This window comes from Zeus faber (assembly GCF_960531495.2).
Source record: "Zeus faber genome assembly, chromosome: 6".
NCBI classification, from domain to species: Eukaryota; Metazoa; Chordata; class Actinopteri; order Zeiformes; family Zeidae; genus Zeus; species Zeus faber.
Genome location: NC_137201.1, coordinates 12428042 through 12450037, shown reverse-complemented (window position 1 = coordinate 12450037; position 21996 = coordinate 12428042). Strand labels below are relative to the sequence as shown.

General features: G+C 43.5%; 1 protein-coding gene across 1 annotated transcript in view; it reads left to right on the top strand.

Moving 5' to 3' along the window:
- The window catches only part of LOC307231418 (solute carrier family 66 member 2), a 64850-nt gene extending 46995 nt beyond the window's left edge, over positions 1-17855 (top strand). The window contains exon 5 of the mRNA XM_080002117.1: positions 11460-17855. Within this exon, the coding sequence (XP_079858243.1) occupies positions 11460-11634 (175 nt within the window). The 3' untranslated portion in view covers positions 11635-17855. The remainder of the gene's footprint in view (positions 1-11459) is intronic.
- The last annotated feature ends 4141 nt before the right edge of the window (positions 17856-21996 follow it).

Genomic DNA, 21996 nt, shown 5'->3' with positions numbered 1-21996 from the left:
CAACAACACCTTCATATTCTTAAGATTATCATTATCATTTTACCCAAAAAGCTTAAATGAGCTAGTACATTTCTAGATAATATTGTATATTTTTATATTGTTAAATGCACATGGTTGTTGATACTTTAAGTGCTATAATTTATTTGTGTAATTGTTGGCCAGTCTGTGTTAATATGTGGGCCACATTTGGTCCATGGGCCGCCAGTTGAATAGCCCTGCTCTGCACTATACGTGGTGCTGTTTTTCCATCTGTTATCCGTACCTTTCATTGTAAAGCACACATCCATTATTTATTCTGTTATTGACAAATTGATGATAAAATTTTGTGCTGTAAAATGTAGACAAAGTGTGTCTGTGTGCGTGTGTGCGTGTGTGTGTGTGTGTGTGTGTGTGTGTGTGTGTGTGTGTGTGTGTGTGTGTGTGTGTGTGTGTGTGTGTGTGTGTGTGTGTGTGTGCGTGTGCGTGCGTGCATTTTTGTGTGTGTGTTTATATGCGAGAGAGAGAGGGAATAAGAGCGAAAGGCAGATAAGCATTGATCAAGCGCTGCTGCATGATTGGATTCAGAGTTACTGGTGAATGTTGGTTCTGTTCTTTGAGGACCCTCGGTGGAATTATTCATACCAGCTGCAGGCCAAGAGAAAAGTCCTCTTGAGAGTTTTTTTTGTTTTGTTTAATGCTTTGCATTCAGCCACGTATTTTGATTAAAATATTTCGATTAAAATATTTCGATTTTTAGAACATTTTTATTCAGGATTTTCTCATTTGATTAAAGATGTTCAGTTTTCTGTCAAGTGAAGTGCAAATTTCGTAGTCCACCAGTTTTATGTGGTGTTTTAAGGTAGTAATGCCTTGGTAACATATTAATACTGCTTTCACACATGCACTCCAGACAATGTCTAGATAATCAGGTCTGGACATTGTAGGAAGTTGCCCTTTCGCACATGCAGTACATAACAGGAGATTGTCCTTGTCAGATACTTTTACACTACCTGGAAATTCTGTTTGGTTTAGACAAGGGGCGGGGCCTGGGTAGAGCGTGCAGGAGGCAGGACATGATGCTGCAGAGTTTGGACGAGACTACAGACTTATCTTTTTTGGCGTTGATACTCCATTTATTTGGACATAATATAAACAAAAAATTTGAAAGGAATATAAAGGGACGTAGAAAGGAGTACAAAGCAGCTACGCTCTGTGCACCAAGATCCCCACACAGGTACCTGGCACATGATAGAGACGTCATCCACACGCCCACTTGCTTGCTGTGAATGCTCCAGACAATCACCTGCTCTGTTCACACATACCGCTCAGTCTGACAATACGCAGACTTTGTACTATGGTGCTGGCTGGATAAAGTCCGGTCCAAATGATTTGGACATTTGCGTTCACACATACAGCTCCTCCACGTTATGTCCTGAAAGTTTCAGGGTTGCAGTGCATGTGTGTAAGCAGGTTAAGTTAATGTAAGGAAAGTACATAAAAGTCATAAGTAATGTGGCTGGCTGATATATTGATATAATATTGATATTGTGATATGAGAGTAGATATCGTCTGGGATGTAGCTAAATGTTATTCTCTTTAAAATCTTTTGAAGTTCATAGACTGTTCGAGCTGCTCAGTCAATGCCTCTACCTGCTTGGTCATAATATCCAAATCATTCATGATGCCTTGTGTGTAAATATCTTATTTAATCCAATAGTATAATAATCCAATAGTCATCACCCAGCCCTAGTAGGTGATGATTACCAGAGATGATTACCAGCCAATGAAAGCTCAAGACAAAGGTAATGAAATTTAGTTTGTCCTTTAGAAACATTCCTAAATTAGCTTTCGTCACTGTTATCACATTGTGGTGAAATCTAACCCTTCTTCGAGAAATAGGGGAGTGTGATTTCTACATGGAGCGATAAGAAGAAGAAGCAGAAGGCGATCTAATGAAGGAAGTGAAACATCTATCTTTAGCACTCTCATATATTCCAGCTTGTTTGCGTTGGCCAAACGCAGCTGAAATGTCTGTAGGCAAACTGACTGTGTGCTGCCTCTGCCTACAAACGCCCCCCGCCCCACCCTCCTCCCTCCCTCCCCCCTCCTTCCCTCCCCCGCATCTGCCTCATTTGGCGCAGCAGAATCCATCTTTCCCTGGCAGTTTGGGAAACCTTTGAGTGTTTGCCTGCCTGTGATCGATCAGCATGCATAATTCATAGTTTGAGGGTTAAGAGCAGCGCAGCTTCTGTCTCGCTTAGCGGGACCTGTGATCCTGCTGACTACCTCTCTGCCCGCACATCCTCCCGTTCCTCCATCCCACCAACCAGGAACACTGCTGCTGGCTGGTGTGGACAGCTTCAGCCCTCACCTGCGTGTACATCCTTCTCACACACACACACACACACACACACACACACACACACACACACACACACACACACACACACACACACACATACAGATACATACAACTTCACACAATGCAACTTATGCCCCTTTCCCACTAGCACTGAAAGCCGTAAATCCACTGGCATAGTTACATTTTGGCACAATATGGGAAAAGGAGCCGGTCTCGATTTTCTCACTCTTGACCGAGTATAATTTCCGGGAAAATGGCGGTACGGCTGTGAATGGAAGTGTGTGTGAATGGAAGCAATAATATTGCTGGGATAAATACATAAAGTTGGGGTGGAGCTGAATCTGAATACCAGCAAAGCACAAATGGTGAGGGTTTTTTTTATTTCATAGAAATATATTTAAAAAAAAATTGCTTTCGGGCAGAAAAAAATAATTCAGAAAAATGGAGAATACGATTCAAATCGTGGTGCTCGGCTGCAAAGACGAGAAACTGAAACACGTCCAGTCTCTAGAGCAGACCTGGGCATTTTATGGCCCGCGGGCCATATCCGGCCCGCGTGAGGTCAATCGTAAATTAGAATATAAATTAAATAGCATTTATGCTGTGCTAACAATACAACTGTGTTGCTTTTATTTTGAAAAGCGTGCCTTTTTTTTATTTGCATATGGGCGTGCATGCGTGGGTGAACAGCTACAAGTGATGCTGGCCAGCTAGCCCTCAAAATGCCAGCTCACACCAAATAAAGAAAAATTGATACTGAATGCCACGTTTTGAACAAGACATGGACTGCTAAAAACGTATTTACAGAAGTCAAAGGTAAAGCCGTGGGCATAGTTTGTGGTTGACAGGTCGCTGTGTTCGAGGATTACAGTTTGAATCGCCACTACGTGACCAAACACAAGGAGAAATACAAGAACTTGTCTGATCAAGAGCGTGCAAGGGAGTCGGATGCTTTTCTAGCTAAGCTGCAAAACCAACAAGGACCTTTTACTAAACTTTGCACATCCAGAGATGCAGCTGTCAAGACAAGTTATGTCATATCCCACAAAATCGCGAGAAAAAGTAAACTGCTTTCTGACGGAGAGTTTATTAAGTTTTTTGGACTCTGCAGCACTAATATGCCAGAGATAAAGGGAGCATTTGAGAACGTGCCCTCTCCGAATGATATCTGGAGCTTCAGCTGAACCACAGAGCGGTCAACTTTGACTGTTTTTCCCTGGCTTTGAATGAGAGCTGCGATGTACGTGACACTACCCAGCTACTCATCTTCTTACGTGGGATAACTACAGTCTTTAAAATCACGGCGGAGCTGGCAGCCATGCAGTCAATGAAGGGACGACAACTGGGATTCATTTGTTCACGGAGGTAAATGCATGTTTGGACAAGTTGGGACTGAAATGGGACAAGCTGGCAGGTGTGACAACGGATGGTTGTCCAAATCTGATGGGGAAAAATGTTGGACTTTTGAAGAGAATGCAGGATAAAGTGACAGAAATGAACCCTGAGCAGATATTGACATTTTTGCATTGTATTATACATCAGGAAGTGTTGTGTAAGTCAGTGTTAAAAATGAACCATGTTGTTGATGTTGTAACTAAAAAAGTTAACTTCATCAGGGCAAGAGCATTGAAGCACAGACAGTTTGTTGCACTTTTGGAGGAAAATGAGACTGAACATGGTGACATAAGCTACCAAACAGCCATCAGGTGGCTCAGCCTGGGCAAAGTGCTGAAAAGTGTCTGGGACCTGAGAGAAGAGATTCATGAGTTCTGTGTAAAGAAAGGAAATGCCATCCCACAGCTTTCAGATGCAGACTGGATGGCAGACCTTGGTTTTGCTGTAGATGTGACTGTACTCGTGAATGAACTAAATGTCAAACTGCAATGCAAGGGCCTTTTCGTGCATGAAATGTACAGCGCAGTGAAGGCTTTCATGAGAGAAGTTGCAGCTTCTCTCAAGCCAAATGGAGGACAACATTCTCACCCAATTGCCAACACTGAAGGAAGCCACACCAACAGCTGATCACCTCAACAGGTACTCATCCATGTTAGAAGTACTGCACGGTGAGTTTTCAAGGCGATTTCAAGACTTTAGAACAGTTGAGAGTGAAATGCACATGATTTCTTCTCCCTCCACCTGCAGTGTGGATAATGCACCCAGTGATGTTGGAACTCATTGACCTGCAGTCTGACACATTTCTGGCAGAGCACTTAAGATCAGTCTCACTGCTTGATTTTTACTCTTCCCTCAAAGAGGAGAACTTTCCACACATGAGGAGGCAAGCTCGGAACATTCTAGTCCTCTTTGGATCTACCTACGTATGTGAACAGACATTCTCAGTGATGAAGTTCAACAAATCCAGATACAGATCCTCTATCACTCATGATGACCTCTCAGCTGTCCTTCCCATATCCACCTCAGACATTCAGCCAGATTTCAATGCACTTGTTCAAGCCCAAGACAGACTGGATTTTACTGAACAAGTAAAATTAACTGAAAAACATTGAAAGCACTTTGAGAGTGCACTTTTTCTATCAAGTTGACCATATTCTTATCTTAAACACATTGCAAAACAGTTTTTCAGCATTTGTGAAGATTAACATGTTAAAAATAAAATGAAACACTGATGTAATGATTGTTTTTGTTTTTACTGTTTATTACTTCTGTACGAGTATTTCCTCTTTGGAGAACTATTTATCATGTTTGGGTCTATAAACAACTAATCACTACTCCAAGGGGGGAGAATAACCACGGGTGAGACAAATAAACATAGAACCAAACAGCATTTACACAAAAACATAAACACTGGATGACAACGTGCATTGAAAAACAGTTAATTAGGTCCAAGAAAACTGGAACTACAACTGGTCACGTGGCCTCTTCCTCTTATAGTTATGGTAGCAAATGAGGGAGGAAAGGCGAGGAATGCAATCAGGAGGGTGCTGGGGTGCACTCAAAGCAGGTGTGGTGGTGTGTGTGTGTGTGTGTGTCTGTGTGTGTCTGTGTGTGTGTGTGTGTGTGTGTGTGTGTGTGTGTGTGTGTGTGTGTGTGTGTGTGTGTGTGTGTGTGTGTGTGTGTGTGTAAGATGTCCACCGGTGAGTGTATGTGACTTATCCCCATTGGTACTGGTGTAGAAGGTCGGTATTATGTCGCGGCGCCTTCAAGCAGCGGAAAGGGCCCCGACCCCCCCGAACTCCGCAGCCTTGTAGACACCCTACAGCTGCAGGAAAGCCCCGAGCACCCTGCCCTGCGTCCACAGGAGAGCCCCTTCCCCCAGAGAAGCCAGAGGGCCGTGGACCATTGCACACATACAACCAACCCCCAGGTGCAGGCCCAAGACGCAGCCGCAGGCACAGAACCCGGGCCGTGGGCACCAGGATCCTGGCCTCACTGCGACAGATCGACACCCCTCCCGGACCGCCTGCCCCACCACAGCCGACCAGACGCCCCACCTGCAGTGAGGGAAATACGTCTTAACTAGTCATCTTTTGTCTTTTATTATTTTCCAAACAAAACATCCATAGGCTACACCAAAAAAAGAAAATACTGTGGTTTTTAGTCTATAATATAAATTTCCAATGTACTCTTAATGTTATGGAGTTATTGAGCACCAGATAAAATCAGTTATTTATGACTACGAGGTAGGCTCTGTTTTCTCAGGGAAGGGGCGACAACTTGAATGTGTATGTGTATTGTATGGTGTATTGATTTGGTGATTTAATGTGTAGACTTGTAGCAACTTCTGCCGGCTCTCGCAAATATTGTGGAAATTGAATTTGCATCGGAAATTGGTTGAATTTGCATTCATTATTGAGATCCCCTAATCACATTTTCCTGGACGGACTGACTAGAATTATTTTGGTGTTACTGAGAGACTCTTTACTTCACACACTCAAAGTGTACTCCACTTAAAGCTTTAATTGGTATACACTCATTTGGACTTCAAATCTGATCAACGATCCACTTATCACCTAAACAGCAGGAGAAAATGTACTTACTACTTTGCTCGTGCAACGTTTTGGGCTGTATAACTCCATGATTCTCACAGCAATGTGAAAGTCTGCTGACTTTCACATTGCTGCGAGTGCCGCACATTAAATACATTCCTAAGAATTTGCTGAGAAATCTTTTTTTTTTTGCAACACACCATTCTTTGAGGTCCGGAGTATCTCAACCTTTCGAAAAGATAAGAAAGAGGCAACGTTGTGATGCGTTTGCATATATTGTAGAACTTGTCCCAACACTTCATTCTGTCACTGCTGCACTGTCCCCCGCCCTGCTGACTGCAGGTTTACATTCATGAATGTGTCATTGTGTTCAATTATAAGCAGGGAAGTTAGGATCTAGCAGTTTCATTTGATCATCTCTCCGTCCCATTATCTTTTCCTTCATCCCTGCGGCCCTACTAACCTTCGCTCCATCTTCCCATGCATTTGCATTTGCTTCCCACCATCCATCTCTGCTGCTGCCTTCAGGACGATACAATGGAAAACATAGGAGAGGAGTGTGTAGACGAGCTGTTGAAAGGATAACATTTGACAGCACTAGATAAGGGAAAGAAAGGCAGGATTGGGGGAGGAAGAGAGGGAGGGAGGGATGGATGGATGGAGGCCGAGGAGGATGGCAGGCCGAGGCTAAAGCCATTCAATCAGATGGGTAACGGAGGGAGAGTATACGGAGAGGTGGAGGTTCAGGTAAAGAGAGGATTATAAAGCATGCCAGCGAGGAGAGCGTTCGGCTGGATTAATGGAAAAAGAAAGTGGAAGAGGGAAAAATATTCCAGTTACTCGGGATGCACAAATGCAGCTATCAGATCAGATATTGGTAGGCTTAGGCTTAGAGTTTATCCCCTATACAATAAACCGACGCCAAGAGCCACACTAAACATGTCGGATATTACAGAAAAGATTTGTGTGTCCAAATGGAGCTTTGACAAAAAGAAGCATGTCGGAGAAAAACGTACCATGTTTAGGACTTGGAGTCTGTTTTGCCGTTGGTGGTGGAAAAAGTGTTCTCGGTGTGTGTGCTCAGATGGATATGTATAGTAGGTAGAATTATGTAAACACAATATGTCCATGTTTCCTAGAGCATCGTACTTTATTCCAATGAGCAACAGCATCACACTATGAACTACCTCTCTCATGCGTGGCTCCTTCTGACCTTCTCACCCACGTTGTTGGGTGAGAAACATCCTCCTCACCACCACCACCACCACCAACACCATGTACCCCCCCCCCCCCCTTCTCGCTCTCTTTCTTTTTCTTTGGAAATGTCTTTCGCAAGCCTGGTTTTCTGTGGCCGTGTTCTTTCGATGTCCACTCCAGCTGGTGAGAGGAGCTAATAGCCAGCCCTGACAGCTCTCGCTCAATACGCCGCTGCAATTACAGCCCCCTCCCCCCCATGCACACAAACCCATCTGCACACACACACACTGATTTTACACACACACACACACACACACACACACACACAATACACGTTCACACAATCAGACCTCCCTCGCGCTCGCCCCATCTCCCGTATGGCTTTTCGCTCTTTCCAAGTCACTTCAGTTTTCCAGCCTTAAACCCAGAAGTGGCCTTAACCTCCCCCCCTCCACCTCCCCTTCCTCCTGGCTCGTGCTGCTCCATCTTCTCCTGAAGCCCGCTTCTCCCCATCTCCCACCAGTGACACCCTTGCGACACGCACCCACATACACACACACACACACACACACACACACACAAACACACACACACACACACATAAAATTAACGTATAATTCATTCACAGAAATCCCTGCCCTCTCTGTATATCTCTCTCATTCTTCCCCTTTTTACCCCGACTGTCTCATTTGTCTCACCTCCTCCCTTTTCTTTCTTTAATTTCTCCATCCTTCCATCCTCCCTTCCAGTTCCACCTCGCTCCCCCTCTCATCTCCTGCCACCATTGCTTCGATGAAGGTGTCAAGCCAGCGCTAATCAATAGTGGACTTAGAGATGAGTGTGTTAAGTGTGTGTTTGCGTGCGAGCGCATTCACGTGTCTGCGTGTGCATCTGTTTTCTGTCATTTGCATAATTACATTTCCAAATGAATTCAGTCTTTCCTTTATTTTATGTTTCTTGGTGTGGGTAAACGAGCAACCTTGGAGTGTTTGTGCACTCATGTGCATATGTAAGTTTCTGTGTGTGTGTGTGTATGTTAGTATGTGTGTGTGTGTGTGTGTGTGTGTGTGTGTGTGTGTGTGTGTGTGTGTGTGTGTGTGTGTGTGTGTGTGTGTGTCAGAAAGGACAGGCAGAGGCTTTCAGTCAGCACACCCAATCAATACCATAATCACTCCTTCGCCGCCCCAAGGGGCCGCCGCTCCTCTCAGGGCTGAGCTCAATTGTTTTCTCAGCATGTCTTTCATCTCCTGTCAATTTGGCGGCCAGTCCCTTGACTGAGAGTGTGTCTTTAGTGCGCAGAGCTGCTAGAAGTCTGGCACCACAATCACAAAGTCTACCAAATGGGAGGAATGGGATTGTTAGTTTGGGGATGGGGTGGGGGAGTTGTGTGGTTGTGTATGTGTGTATGGACTACATGTACACAGCCTTGGAAGATGGAGCTTTGACTCAGTGCCACCCCTGGGCTGCTGTTGAGTCTTGCATCGTAGGGATGACCACGCCTCTTTTAATTACATTGTTAATGATTTTTCAGCACTAATGATCTTTTCTATCTCTGAAGGAGAAAAATGGTCCATAAATTGGAAAATTCGGGGGGGGGGGGGGCATCTAGTAGAGCAGAGGTCCAAAAGAATGGAATCCCTGGGTCAAAGAAGACCAGGAGCAAGACAAGACGGATCTTGAAGGTCCTGAAGCAGAACCAGCAAGATGGGGTGGCAGTTGAAACACCGGGAAGAGGAGACGAAATTAGATGAAAAGAAAGATGTTCACTTTGTCGGAAGGGATGGGGGCAAACAGTAGAGAGAGAGAGAGAGAGAGAGAGAGAGAGAGAGAGAGAGAGAGAGAGAGAGAGAGAGTAGAGCTGTTTTCTATTTTAATGGAAGAAAAGAGGAAACTGTTCCCAGGGGAGTGTTTGAGCCGCTCGGGTCGAAAAGGTAAACCGGTGACAATTAGTAATTCCTTGGGGTTTGTTTGAGTATTGTGACCGCCATCAAAGTGTTTACACCAAAAAAAAAAGTTGTGCCGAAAAAAATTTTGGAGAGAAGAAAAACATCAGATATGCCCCAAACAAGCGGCCCCCTTGGTCGGTCTGGGATGGATGGTAATGGCCATCATAATTTTTTTTCTGTTTTAGTCAAACCCTGGAGGGATTTGGTTAGAGCTCAGCGCAATTATGCTTTGACTCAAGCTGATTGGCCTCTGATCTTTGACCTTTTTTTACAATGTTTAGCATTTCATCTTAATACATTTATGGTTGGGTAGCATTGGTTCCGTTCCATTTTGTGGGTTCGATTTCATTTCATTAAAAAGTACCAGTAAGTGCCATCAAAGTTAAAAACATCAAGCGGTAAAGTTGTTTAGACTTTTTTCTTTCTCTCGTGCTCTTTTCCCAAAGGCTGATGTTGTGATGTTCTGCCACATCTGCGAGCGTGTCAGACCAACACAGTACCTCGTGTCAGCTCGTAGCACACCACGTGCTAATGGCGACACTGATCGGTACCACATGACTAATGGCCTGCTGCAGAGCCAGTCCCACTCCCTGCTGATCGCACGAATGAACTCTGCTTTCACTCGTACCTCCGTGGCCTCCGTGTCCAGACGACATGGGACAATTGTGACAATTATGACATAATCGCCCCATCGCAGTTATTTGAGCTGATCACAGTTATTTGGTTAAAAACGATATGGTTTCATCTAAATCTCAAGGGAATTTTCGAGAAAATGTTCCAAATGTTCCAATAAATATAATGTGAATTTAGTGTGTTTCCATCTGCTGGGTTGAACAAAATGAACCATCTACTTTAATTATTATGTCATTACACTATTATTACACTATAATTACATTTTTAAACTCACAGTATATCATAGATGGCCCACAACCAGACAGGAAGCCGTGCACAAATGTACAAAACCCATTTCACATGTACAAATGGATCCACAAATGCATAAATATGACTTTTCAAATCGCTCTGTATTTTTGGATTATGGTACACATTTGTGGATTGTCTTCTGTGGGATAGAAATATTAAACTCCAATGAAAACTTCCATAAAGAATAGCCCTTGGCACAAATTTGAGGAGAGCTCATCGGGACGTTATGCTGAAAGCCAGACGCGGTGCTTCTGACGTCTGTTTGGCACTAATTTATCTCTTTTCATCTCTGTCTCTCTCAGACAGACGAGTGCCTCTCCTCCATTTACCTCTTGCTACTCTTCGTTTAATCAATCAACAGTTTAGGCGGAAACTTCACTCGGTTTATTGATCACCCGGCATCCCTTCTGTCTTCCCAGACTCCAGCAGCAGCGGCAACCGATTTGGATGCCGAACATTTGGATGAAGGGAATTTGTAAGAGGTTGTGACCCAGGTTCGGCATGGGACGATATGAACATTTCCTATCACGATTATCCTGGCCACAATAATTGCGATTCATGGTATTATCTTGATAATCATAAAAATAGGCTTGAAATGGCACTAAAACATACTGGAATAACTTTACCTTACATTTTATTAATAAACAAACATTTTTATTGCGTCATAGGACACATATCTTTTTTTATAAAATAACAAGGACAGATACACTCTTGCCAAAACCCAGCAGGCAATTACAATGAGAGAAAAAAATCCATTCATAAAAATAATCCACCTATCAACCTGATAACCAAGCATTCACATGGTTCAATTAGTTACGTGTTGTAAATGATTATTATTATTATTATTATTTCATGATTATTCCAATAATGGGAATTCACCACAATAAAGTTATCTTGGGTTTTTTCATTGCTATAAAAGATAAAATCTTATATCCTCCCATCCCTAACCCAGGTTATTTTCACCTGTTTCACTTTGGTGGTGGCGGTCACTGGGGGGAGAAAACGTTTTTTTCTAAATAAAATCGGCTCGTAATCCACAGACAATCACAGGAAAAGTCCCGAATCAATGCGGATCATGCCCTTTACCTCCTCTATCTATCTCTCCAGTGTGAAGATGGTGCTGCTGTGGACGGCGGGTGACGCCTTCAAGACCGCCTACTTTGTGATGAACGACAGTCCGGCCCAGTTCTGGGTGTGCGGTTCCGCCCAGATCATCATCGACGTGGCCATCTTGCTGCAGGTCCTCTACTACGGCCAGGACACGCGCATCAAGCTGGGATGAGCAACAAACAGCAGCAAACAGCACAAGCATTAGAAACCAGGACATCAAGTGCGATTAAAAGCAGCCGTAACGCTGATAGTCATCAGCATTTGGATTTAAAGTTGGCGCCACTGGCCTATCAAAGACTATTTATTTTGTCAGAATGGGACATTACTGTAGGTATTAACCGAGGGTGGCGGACAAGGAGGCCGTGGGAGAGCAGCATTACTCATGTTGGCAGCTCGCTAGCGTCGGCCTGGCGCCGCTAGAGTCCTGTAGCGCCGGCCATGCACTGGAGCCTGCTTCTACACTGCACTCCACACCCCACTGGAATGGTCCCATGGTGTGTGTGTGTGTGTGTGTGTGTGTGTGTGTGTGTGTGTGTGTGTGTGTGTGTGTGTGTGTGTGTGTGTCTAAAAGCATAAAACGCTTGCTGTCGTCCTATAGCCGAGGAGAAATTGATTTTACCCACTGGCGTTCTGACTGTTAGTTAAGGCAGCCTACGAGTATATTAAACGTCAGTACACTGCATCTAGTGACGAAGCCAAAGAACAAAGAACTTAGTTGTGTGGATAGTTTTCACACACAGAGGGCAAAAAAATACCTCTTACAATCAGTGTTATTCAGGCTTTTGGACTTGTCTCAGAAATTCTCACTCAGAACAAATGACTCGACGTGCACTCTCCTTATTCCACTGACAGCAGCACGGTGTCTATCACTAAATCGCCATCGAGATGGAGATTGATCGCGGCCGCAGATAATTTAAAAAAAAAATTGTGTCCGTGAGGAAAAATACATTGAAACGGTGTAAATGCAGTTTACCGTGTTCTGAAACTGGAGCGGCGAGGGAGAGAGGGGAAGAGGGAGGGAGAGCGGGCGGAGGCTCTTGCCCTCTCCGCTCAGAGCTGTTGAGTAACCACTTGTGATCGCATCTCACTTCCCCGCTCTATATGCAAATCTTGGGATTATAGTATAGTAATATATAATATAATCTCATAGAGAAAGATTTAGATTTATTTTGTTTCCTAACCCAGAGAATTCTAGTTTTTTTGTTTCTCCTCCAGACGGCACTTCACCGTGCGCTGGTTCCCGACTCCCGTGCCTGCGTTTTTATCTTAGATCTATTTATTTTTGTTTGTTTCCCACACATATGAAACAAAATCTTTAAACACAACTCAGTTAGGGTACCGTCCTGTTCCAAAAATAAACCACTCTCCCATGCCGCTTCACACACGTCTCCCTGTTGCTCTCCGTTGCTATAGCACTTAATTAAGTAAAAACTGGATGTTTTTTGTGTAAATACTTTACTTGCAAATAATGAATCCTGCACAGGGGCAGTTTCTAGCTTTTTGGAGGCCCTATGCAAAATGTTGTTCGGGGGCACCTATCTTGTGAAACTACGGTGGGGGATTCTAAATCCTCTAAGGTGGTCCGGGGGCATGCATCTAACTTTTATCTATCAATCTGGTGCACTTTAAGAAGAAAAGAGGCTAGATCTGTGAAAAACTCTTCACCTCTAAAGCCCCAAGCCCCTTTCTTGGCTGTTGGAGTTGGGGGGGGGACAGCACTCTACATTCGGGGTCTAGAGTTTCATGAGGCTGTGATCATCCTAGAGGTCACAATAGGTCATTTTATAGAGTCAGGTCAAGTTATTAAAAAATGCTGTCATCACATTGAAATGGTTGCTTATGGGCCATAGTTCACCATACATGAATGTAATTCATGAATGGGCTCTTTGGATTCACAAAAACCTCAGCTTTGTAGCCAAACCTAATTTCTACAATTCTGTGACTGTTTAGGTACAACAGTGTCCAGAAATAGGGAAAAGCAAAAAACGTGACAATAACATTTCACTGCATGCAGAAAACAGTCTCTTTAGGACCCTGAAGCTAACATACCCTATGTAGATGACATATGTCAGGCATGGCTGTAAAGGTGAGACTGTTGCGGTTTTAATGAGGTTTTTATTTCATCGAGGGACCGTTTTGAAAACAGTCATGCTCATTTTCTTTTGTTAAAAAGGATCGCCGAATTCGGAGCGTATTCTTCTCGAAATCCAGTTTCCGGTAATACCGGAAGCTTAAATATTCAGCTCGCGAGAGCATGTCAAACACGGACTGCGCCGGTTAAAAAAAAAGGTTAAAATGGCAGCTTTGTGACCCCCTGGTGGTTTCAGGGTCCTCTGCAACCACATAGTCCGCCAGAGCGCTGAGCAACATCTTATTTCAAATTATAACTCTGAAGCGGAGCAAAGGCTGCAGCGGTTGGTGATCAAACCAGACAATCTTGTACTTATAACTTAACACATTTGTACTCACCCTATCCTTTTCTACCTTGTTTAAACATAAGCTGCTCCTACTATTAGGGCAGATTAAACCAAAGACCCAACTCTGTGCCTTTCGTGTGCATCTTTATCAAACAGCAGATGTGCTTTTTAATCCATTTAGGTGAATGGGACTTTTTTTGTCCCAAATTGCTTTGGACACAGCGCTGGTTAAAAGGCCACTGCTGGTCAGCAATGAGGGCCACGCGGGGAAACACACAGAAATCACCATGATGCGCTGAGACAGGTTATTTGGCTCGGGTGGTTGCATCACCTCGCCACCTCGTTCCGCTCACACGGTTTGTTTTAACCTTTATCTATTCAAGATGGATGCCCACCCGGTCGAGTAGAGCACGAAGTGAAATGACGATCATCATTTTAGTTTTCTCGTGTGTTTCTCTCTTTCAAATCGCAGACATTCACGGTAGTTAAAGGTCAGATTATGCATTCTGGGCATTCTAGCATGCCTCTACAACCCCCTGTTTCATTCTTTTTCTCGACGGGCTGTTTCTGTGTCTGGCTTTAAATGCAAATGAGCTGCTGCTTCCCACATGGCCCACGTCCCACTCCAGGTTCATTTTACTCTCCCGTTATTTTAGAGTGTTGATAAGATGGAGTTCATCTTACAGACATTCAACTAACAAACCTATACCGTAAACGTTATTGTGGATCCTGCAGCAGGTAACGCCCATCTAATATATTACCTCAGCTATTAGCGTTAGCTAGTGCTAAATGGCAAAAGAGACACGCAGCACATTTGTTTTTTAAATACTTATATTGCCCTCGTCTGCAGTTTTGTCATGGACAGTTGGTATTGATTCCCCTTTCAGGAAAAGTTTCAAGGCCGTGCTTAGCTCTTAGCTTCGACATAATGCAGGCCGGTCCGGCGCTTGCGAGAAAAAAATGGCGCACCTTCGCAAGGGTAGTACTACAGCCGTGGGTGGAGTTAGTCAGATGAGGAGGGGCGGTATAATTCTAATGAGCCCCCACCTGACGTAGAAGGGGGAGGCAAATCTGAACGGCTTGTTGAATCACATGTTTTCTGACCTCGGCAGCCGACTAAAAAAACTGAATGGGTTGTCTTATTTCCCAGTTTGTGATGTACGTGCACAAGCACTGAAAAAGTGAGTTTTTCATAATAGGTCCCCTTTAAATGCCGCTGATTTACATAGATCAGCTACGTAGCCAGCAGCGTTGGCTGTTTGATACTCTGCTCATCGCTAAAAAAAAAGTGGTAATCCGGAAGATGACTTTGTTTAGAAAATCTCATATTTGATCTGATATTTAGTCTGCAATTTTTAAGAAACCCTTCAATGTATTTGCGTTACGCATGTGCGCCTCTATACGCTGTGTCCAGCGTTGGTCGCAGGGTCCGCCTTTCACATAGCTGGTTGTGGTCAGTAAAACTGTCGATATGAAAATAATGAAAAGATATCCTCATCCAGTGACCAAGAAAAGAATAATCAAATCAACTGATTGGAAGAGGGCAACCTTGCGTGGTTGGGCGGTGACTGTCAAGTCACCCATTTTAGGTTCAATAATCTCTTACGTTAGTCCTTCTGTTTCCAGCTCCTTTTAGTTCTTTCGTTTAAACTTTAAACTTAAATTCAACATTTAGGTGGATCAATGTCAATGGTGTGATTGTTACAGCCATAGAACCAAAATAGACCAGCTTTGTTTTTGATACTTTCAAGTGATTTCTTTTTTTTTTGCTTTGTTGGTGTACACCAAGCAATACATGTGTTACACATAAACTAAAATGTCAATCGTATTTTTAAAACAGTGATATGTGCGATTGTTTTTGGTGTTGGGAACGTATGACCCTGAGGAGCTTGTGAAGAACAACTTAACAACAGCTGTTGTTTGCCATTCAATCGCACAGTGGTACCTCGATTTACAACTGTAATTCGTTCTATAAGAACGGTCGTATGTTAAAACAGTCGTCTGTCGAAGCAATTTTTCCCATATACACCACGCTCATATTTTTCTATGATTTCCTTCTTAGTTTCAATAGGAGTCATTGCCTTTTTCTTTTTCCCATCATCCTTCTTCTTAGGACTCACCATGAAGGGTGAAAATAAACAAAATACACAACATAAACACAGTAAATGTGAAAAAAATATCAACAAGCCACGAACTACGTGCACACACAATGTAGGTCGCCTGCTGACTGACTGCTGACTGGCCGCCGACGCACCATCTGCAAATTTCCACGGTTGTATCTTGGAGCAGTCGGTCGCAAATCGATATAAATTTTCACAAGTATCGCTACTCGTATCTTGGATTAGTCGTAAGTAGATGCAGTCGTAAGTCGAGGTACCACTGTATCAGGGTTTTGAGCCTTCCATCGCACAGCAGATTCGTGCTTCCTACCATTGTAATATACCTTATTTTACTGGATTAAATGAACAAAAGATTGAGCAAAAATAGGAATTTCAATGGGAGACTCCATTGGTGAACAAGGGATTATGGAATAATAACATTCGCTCGGGGCAGATGCAGTTGTCCTCCCCAATCCCCTATTGTACAAAACACAGTGATTGTCATATGATAACACTTTGCAGGCTCAGACCCCTGTCCAAGTGTGGGATGGATAGATTGTAATGGGTGGTTTTGTTTTCGACTGTGACTTGTCGAGTGTTTTTCCTCGTTACCAAGGCGCTGAAGTGATCCTGCCATGTAAGCAAGCACACAACACTTCAGCCAGGTGTGATGCCGCTGTGGCCGAGGCTTCGTTTGCGGTCTCAGTGGGAGCTTGTTTTCCGTGTTCCTGTAGAGATGCACATTATTACGATTATTAGGATGCCTTCGCTCTACTTAAGGACGGAAACATTATTCCTGTATTCACTCATGGTGCTATTTGTAGAGGTGTTGAGGGAGGTTGCTGATACACTATCAAGCACCACCAGCCTGGAACACCCTCCTCTCCTAGCTCTTCTAATACCATCCCTGTATGTGCGTGTGCGTGCTTGTGTGTGTGTGTGTATTAATTTGTGTCCTTGATGTGTGTGTTTTTTTCATCATGGTTGTGTAGCGGTCCTGTTTCAAAATGGAATTGCCAATTTCAATACGTGTGTCATATCCTGACTATGTTTGTCCTATCTCTGTTTTATTGTATTTTCTTGCAATGTATTTGCCTCTATTACCAGATCTGTATCTCTGTTTTACGTTCTTTACCCCCCCCACCCACTCCCCCAGTACAGGTACCATGAATCTTGAATCTATGTTGCACTAGCCGGATTATCGGTAATATTTGGCTTTCTCGCTGCGTTCTCTTCCCAAAGACATTATCTCAGGCTGTGTACATGTATTGTATTGGGGCCATAATCCCTCAAGATAATCCACTGCATAGATGTGTGCGTTGCCTTTACACTTACAACTCCAAAGCCCTGGCTTCCACACAGATTTATGGGAGTGGCTGTGGAGTGATTTATGTATGGTTTTTCTATCAATATATATATAGACTGTATTATGCTTGTATATTTGTATTTTCAATACATTTTGAAGGGTTCATATTGCAAATATAGAAAACTGATAGGATCTGTGAATGAAATCTATTTAAACTTAGATATTTCAATATTTTATTTTGTCTATTTTGTTTTCTTCTATTGCTTCAAGCATGAACTCAGCTACTTCACTGCATCATGTTACACTGGTATTGGATTGGATACCAGTGCATGACAGTAATACAGGAACTAGATTCTTCAGAGTGTGTATCTTTAGATGGAATTTTTTTTATAGCCTGTGAAACCGGTGAAAACACACTTTAAATTAATTGTTAATTAATGGTCGCTTCATATCAAAAGTATATGTACAATGTCAAGTTTTGGTCTGTGAAAACCACCTCTGCCGTGTACAGCTGCCAAAGTTTCTGTCACACTGTTATTTTCTCCAAAATAGAAAAAATATTTATATTTCATCAACCGGAGTTGTTTGTTTTTGACGTACCGTGTCGAGTGAGCGGCATCAACCTCCACGTAACCCGGTCATGCAATCTCCCCTCTCTGTGGCGATGAAGGTGGTGAGGAATAGATGAGGAAGGACGTTGGAAAAGTGGAAGGAGAATCCCGCGGAGATTTGATTCCGAACCCGCCGTGGGGAGGGACCCGCAAACCCAGCTTTGGCTGGATTTGGACACGATCCCTAAAGGATATCGCTATCAGGACACCATGAAAGCCACGTCTTATGTCCGCAGAACATGGGGGGTAAATACCTGTGATATCAGTGTCAGACAAAAACCCCAGAGTGAAGAGTCTGTTGGATCCTTCTAACCCAGTTTGAACCACAAGCCACTCATTATTGGGGGCGATAGCGACAAGAACGATATCTCATATGCTGCTTAAGATGTTTACATTGACTGGCAAGTGAATGGTGGACCCAATTAAGGCGCTAATGTGACCGAGGCTTTTATCTCCCACAGTGAATGCAAATTCTCCAACACACACACACACAGGCACACAGGCACACACACAAACAGATGCACAGGTGCATATGTGCGTCCTCGCTCTCTGTTTCAACACACATATCAATTATAGGAGAGGCCGCGGCGCTACTTACTAATTCATAACCAGGTGGAGTGGTCTACTCTGCGGAGCAGCGGCCCAATACAGTACAGCCAGGTAATGAAATATTAAAACACTGCAGGCTGGAGGCTCTCTCTCCCCTCTGCAAATTATGGGCCGTCTCTCCTGACAGTCTCTATTGTACGGTACAGTGCTGCATATATCGGTACAGCCACAGTCATTAATTAATAACAAACAATGGTGCCTAGAGGTCAGAAGAGACCAGCCTCTGTTCCTTATTACTAATGCAGCGTCTGCCCGGCTTTCCTCACTCTCCAAATCACTATTTTAAAATGATGGACCTGTAGAGAGATAGACTCTGTGGTCTTCTTCACAGTCAGTTTTGTTAAAACCATTCCCGTTTGGTAACATGTCAGTTCAGTTCAGGTCCCCTTTATTGTTCCTCAAGGGGGGATGTAGTTTGCAGCAAAAAAGGCAAAATGACGCAAACAATCTGAACAGCAGGATATACCAGTAAGACCCGATGGAATGACCCAATTGAACAGTAAAATAGTTTGACAAGTACCCATCCATGCACAGTATCCGGCCATAAGAAATGGCTAGTATAGAATTTGTTACTGTGCAGCATGCAAATTAAGCATATTTATTGCGATAAAGATAAAGGAAAATGTAACTATTGCACTTTGCCCTGAGGACCCTGCACCTCCGGGGCTAGAAGGTCAGATCCCTCTAAAGAAAGTTGGTCACAACTGCAAAATGTGTCCTTAATAAAATGTTTGACAATGCATATTTAGATTTTCCTGCCAAGGAAAACATGCACCTCTGTTTGACTGTATGTCTCTCTCTTCTTTCAGTCTTTCTGTCCAGCCATCCATCAGCTAATCACCTGAGATGTCCACAGAGTGCATTAACAATAGATGAGCCGGGCTAAAACAGGCTGTTCATCATTGATACTGCACTATACAGCGACTCTTCTTCCTCAGCAATGTACAATACATACCGTCCCACGCTGCCACATCCTATTTATTAATGCGGTCATGTGTATTCATGTTTCACATGACAGCAAAGTGCACTTTTCGTAGCTGTGGCTGAAGCTCCACGTGGTGTTGGAACAACAACTTACTGATAGAAGCTGTAGAGTCTTTATAGTCCAGCACGACACGGCAAAAATAAAATGAGAAACAAAACAAACTTTTCGTTTATCAGACGGGAGAAAGACACTGAGGCATGAGTGCAGAGTCAACAGTCAGGTGGTCCCACAGCCACAACCCCGCCATCCCCCTTCCCCCGTGCGCTCAATTTCGACAAGGCACTGAATTTTCCAAAAGCAAACACACACAGCTAAGAAAGCCCCCCTTTATCCCTTTGCCCCCACTATCTGCTTGGAATTTATGAGGGTGTAGCAGAATTTGAGTACAGATGAAGCTGAAGATCTTATTCCCTGAGCCGCAAGGTGATCCTTCTTCTGATTGATGCAATATACAGTGTATAGCAACGTCATATTCTGCTGTTCATGCATCGTGAAGATGGCAGCACAGTTACAGATTTAGAAAGATAAACTGTCTCATAACAGCGGAGTCTGGAATGTATGAATCATCCATGTGGGATTTATCGGTTTTGAAAAAACAATAAATTAACTCTAAGAAGTTTGAATAATAATGATGATATTAACACCTTTTAATAATCTTTCCATCCAAAAGCTTTAACCCTGAATCGCTGGAGCCTGCTGTAAGTGTTCTCAAATTTTCGGTTTGTGGGTGGACGGCGAAGGCGTAAGCATGTTAATCACAATTCTGGGAAGGGTTGCGCCTCTCACCCCTCACTGTACTGTTCATGACAATAATGAAACTGACTTCCGGAGTCTGAACATAGGATTTTAGCTTTATGAGTATTAATCACGGTTGAGAATAACATAATAGAGAGAGGGAGAGAGAGAGAGGGATGGGGGTCCTTGACACGGACAGATGACATCTATCAAAGTCTTATAACTTCAGGGATGCCGGGCCCACGTCAGGCAGATGGTACAGTACTCTGCCGTTGCCTTGCAGGCATAAAGGTCATGCACAGCTGGATGAGACAGCTAAAGTAAAGGTTTGAGACCCCCCTTTCAGCTATGAAACTACACCACGTTCCAAATTATTATGCAAATGATATTTTTCTCTGATTTTCCTAAATAGTCGATGCAAATGACAGTATAATTTTCAAGTCATCAACCGTTAGGGTATAATTTCAATGTTATTGAACAAACCTCCCACTGATAACTATTTATTTCAAAAATAAAAAACTCAAAATGCACTGTTCCAAATGATTATGCACAACAGAGTTTCAAAACATTTTCTAGGTTGTAAAGAACTGAAAATGGTCATTCGTTGAATTTGCAGCATTAGGAGGTCATATTTACTGAAATCAAAAGCTAATTTAATCACAAACATCTTAACAGGCCAAGTTACATGTTAACATAGGAGCCTTCTGTGATATCACCTTCACAATTCTTGCCTCCATTGAACTTGTGAGTCTTTGAGAGTTTCTGCTTAAATGTCAGAATAGCCTCCCAGAGCTGCTGTTTTGATGCAAACTGCCTCCACCCTCATAGTTCTTTGCTTGAGGATGCTTCAAAGGTTCTCAATAGGGTTGAGATCAGGGGAGGATGGGGGCCACACCATGAGTTTCTCTCCTTTTATGCCCATAGCAGCCAATGACACAGAGGTATTCTTTGCAGCATGAGATGGTGCATTGTCAGGCATGAAGATGATTTTGCTACGTAAGGCACGGTTCTTCTTTTTGTACCATGGAAGAAAGAGGTCAATCAGAAACTCTCTATACTTTGCTGAGGTCATTTTCACACCTTCAGGAACCCTGAAGGGGCCTAGCAGCTCTCTCCCCATGATGCCCAAAACATGACTCCGCCACCTCCTTGCTGACATCGCAGCCTTGTTGGGACATGGTGGCCATCCACCAACCATGCACTACTCCATCCATCTGCACCATCCAGGGTTGCACGGCACTCAACAGTAAACAAGACTGTATGAAAATGAGTCTTCATGTATTTCTGGGCCCACTGCAACCGTTTCTGCTTGTGAGCGGTGGTTATGGGATGCCCAATAGTAGGTTTGTGCACAACTGCAAGCCTCTGGAGGATCCTACATCTTGAGGTTCATGAGACTCCAGAGGCACCAGCAGCTTCAAATACCTGTTTGCTGCTTTGTAATGGCATTTAAGCAGCTGCTCTCTTAATCCCATGAATTTGTCTGGCAGAAACCTTCCTCATTATGCCTTTATCTGCACAAACCCGTCTGTGCTCCGAATCAGCCACCAATCTCTTCACAGTACCATGATCACGCTTCAAGTTTTTGTGAAATATGTCATGTTTTCATACCTACTCCAATGCATTGCACTATTTGAGGCTTTTCGGCAGCAGAGAGATCAGTTAAACCACTTAAAGCCTTATGATGAACTTTTCCATGTGTTCGGGTTCCCACGCATTCTGGAAAACCTGGAATTTTGTACTATAGTAAAGCAAGAAAGGTTTTCCTGGAA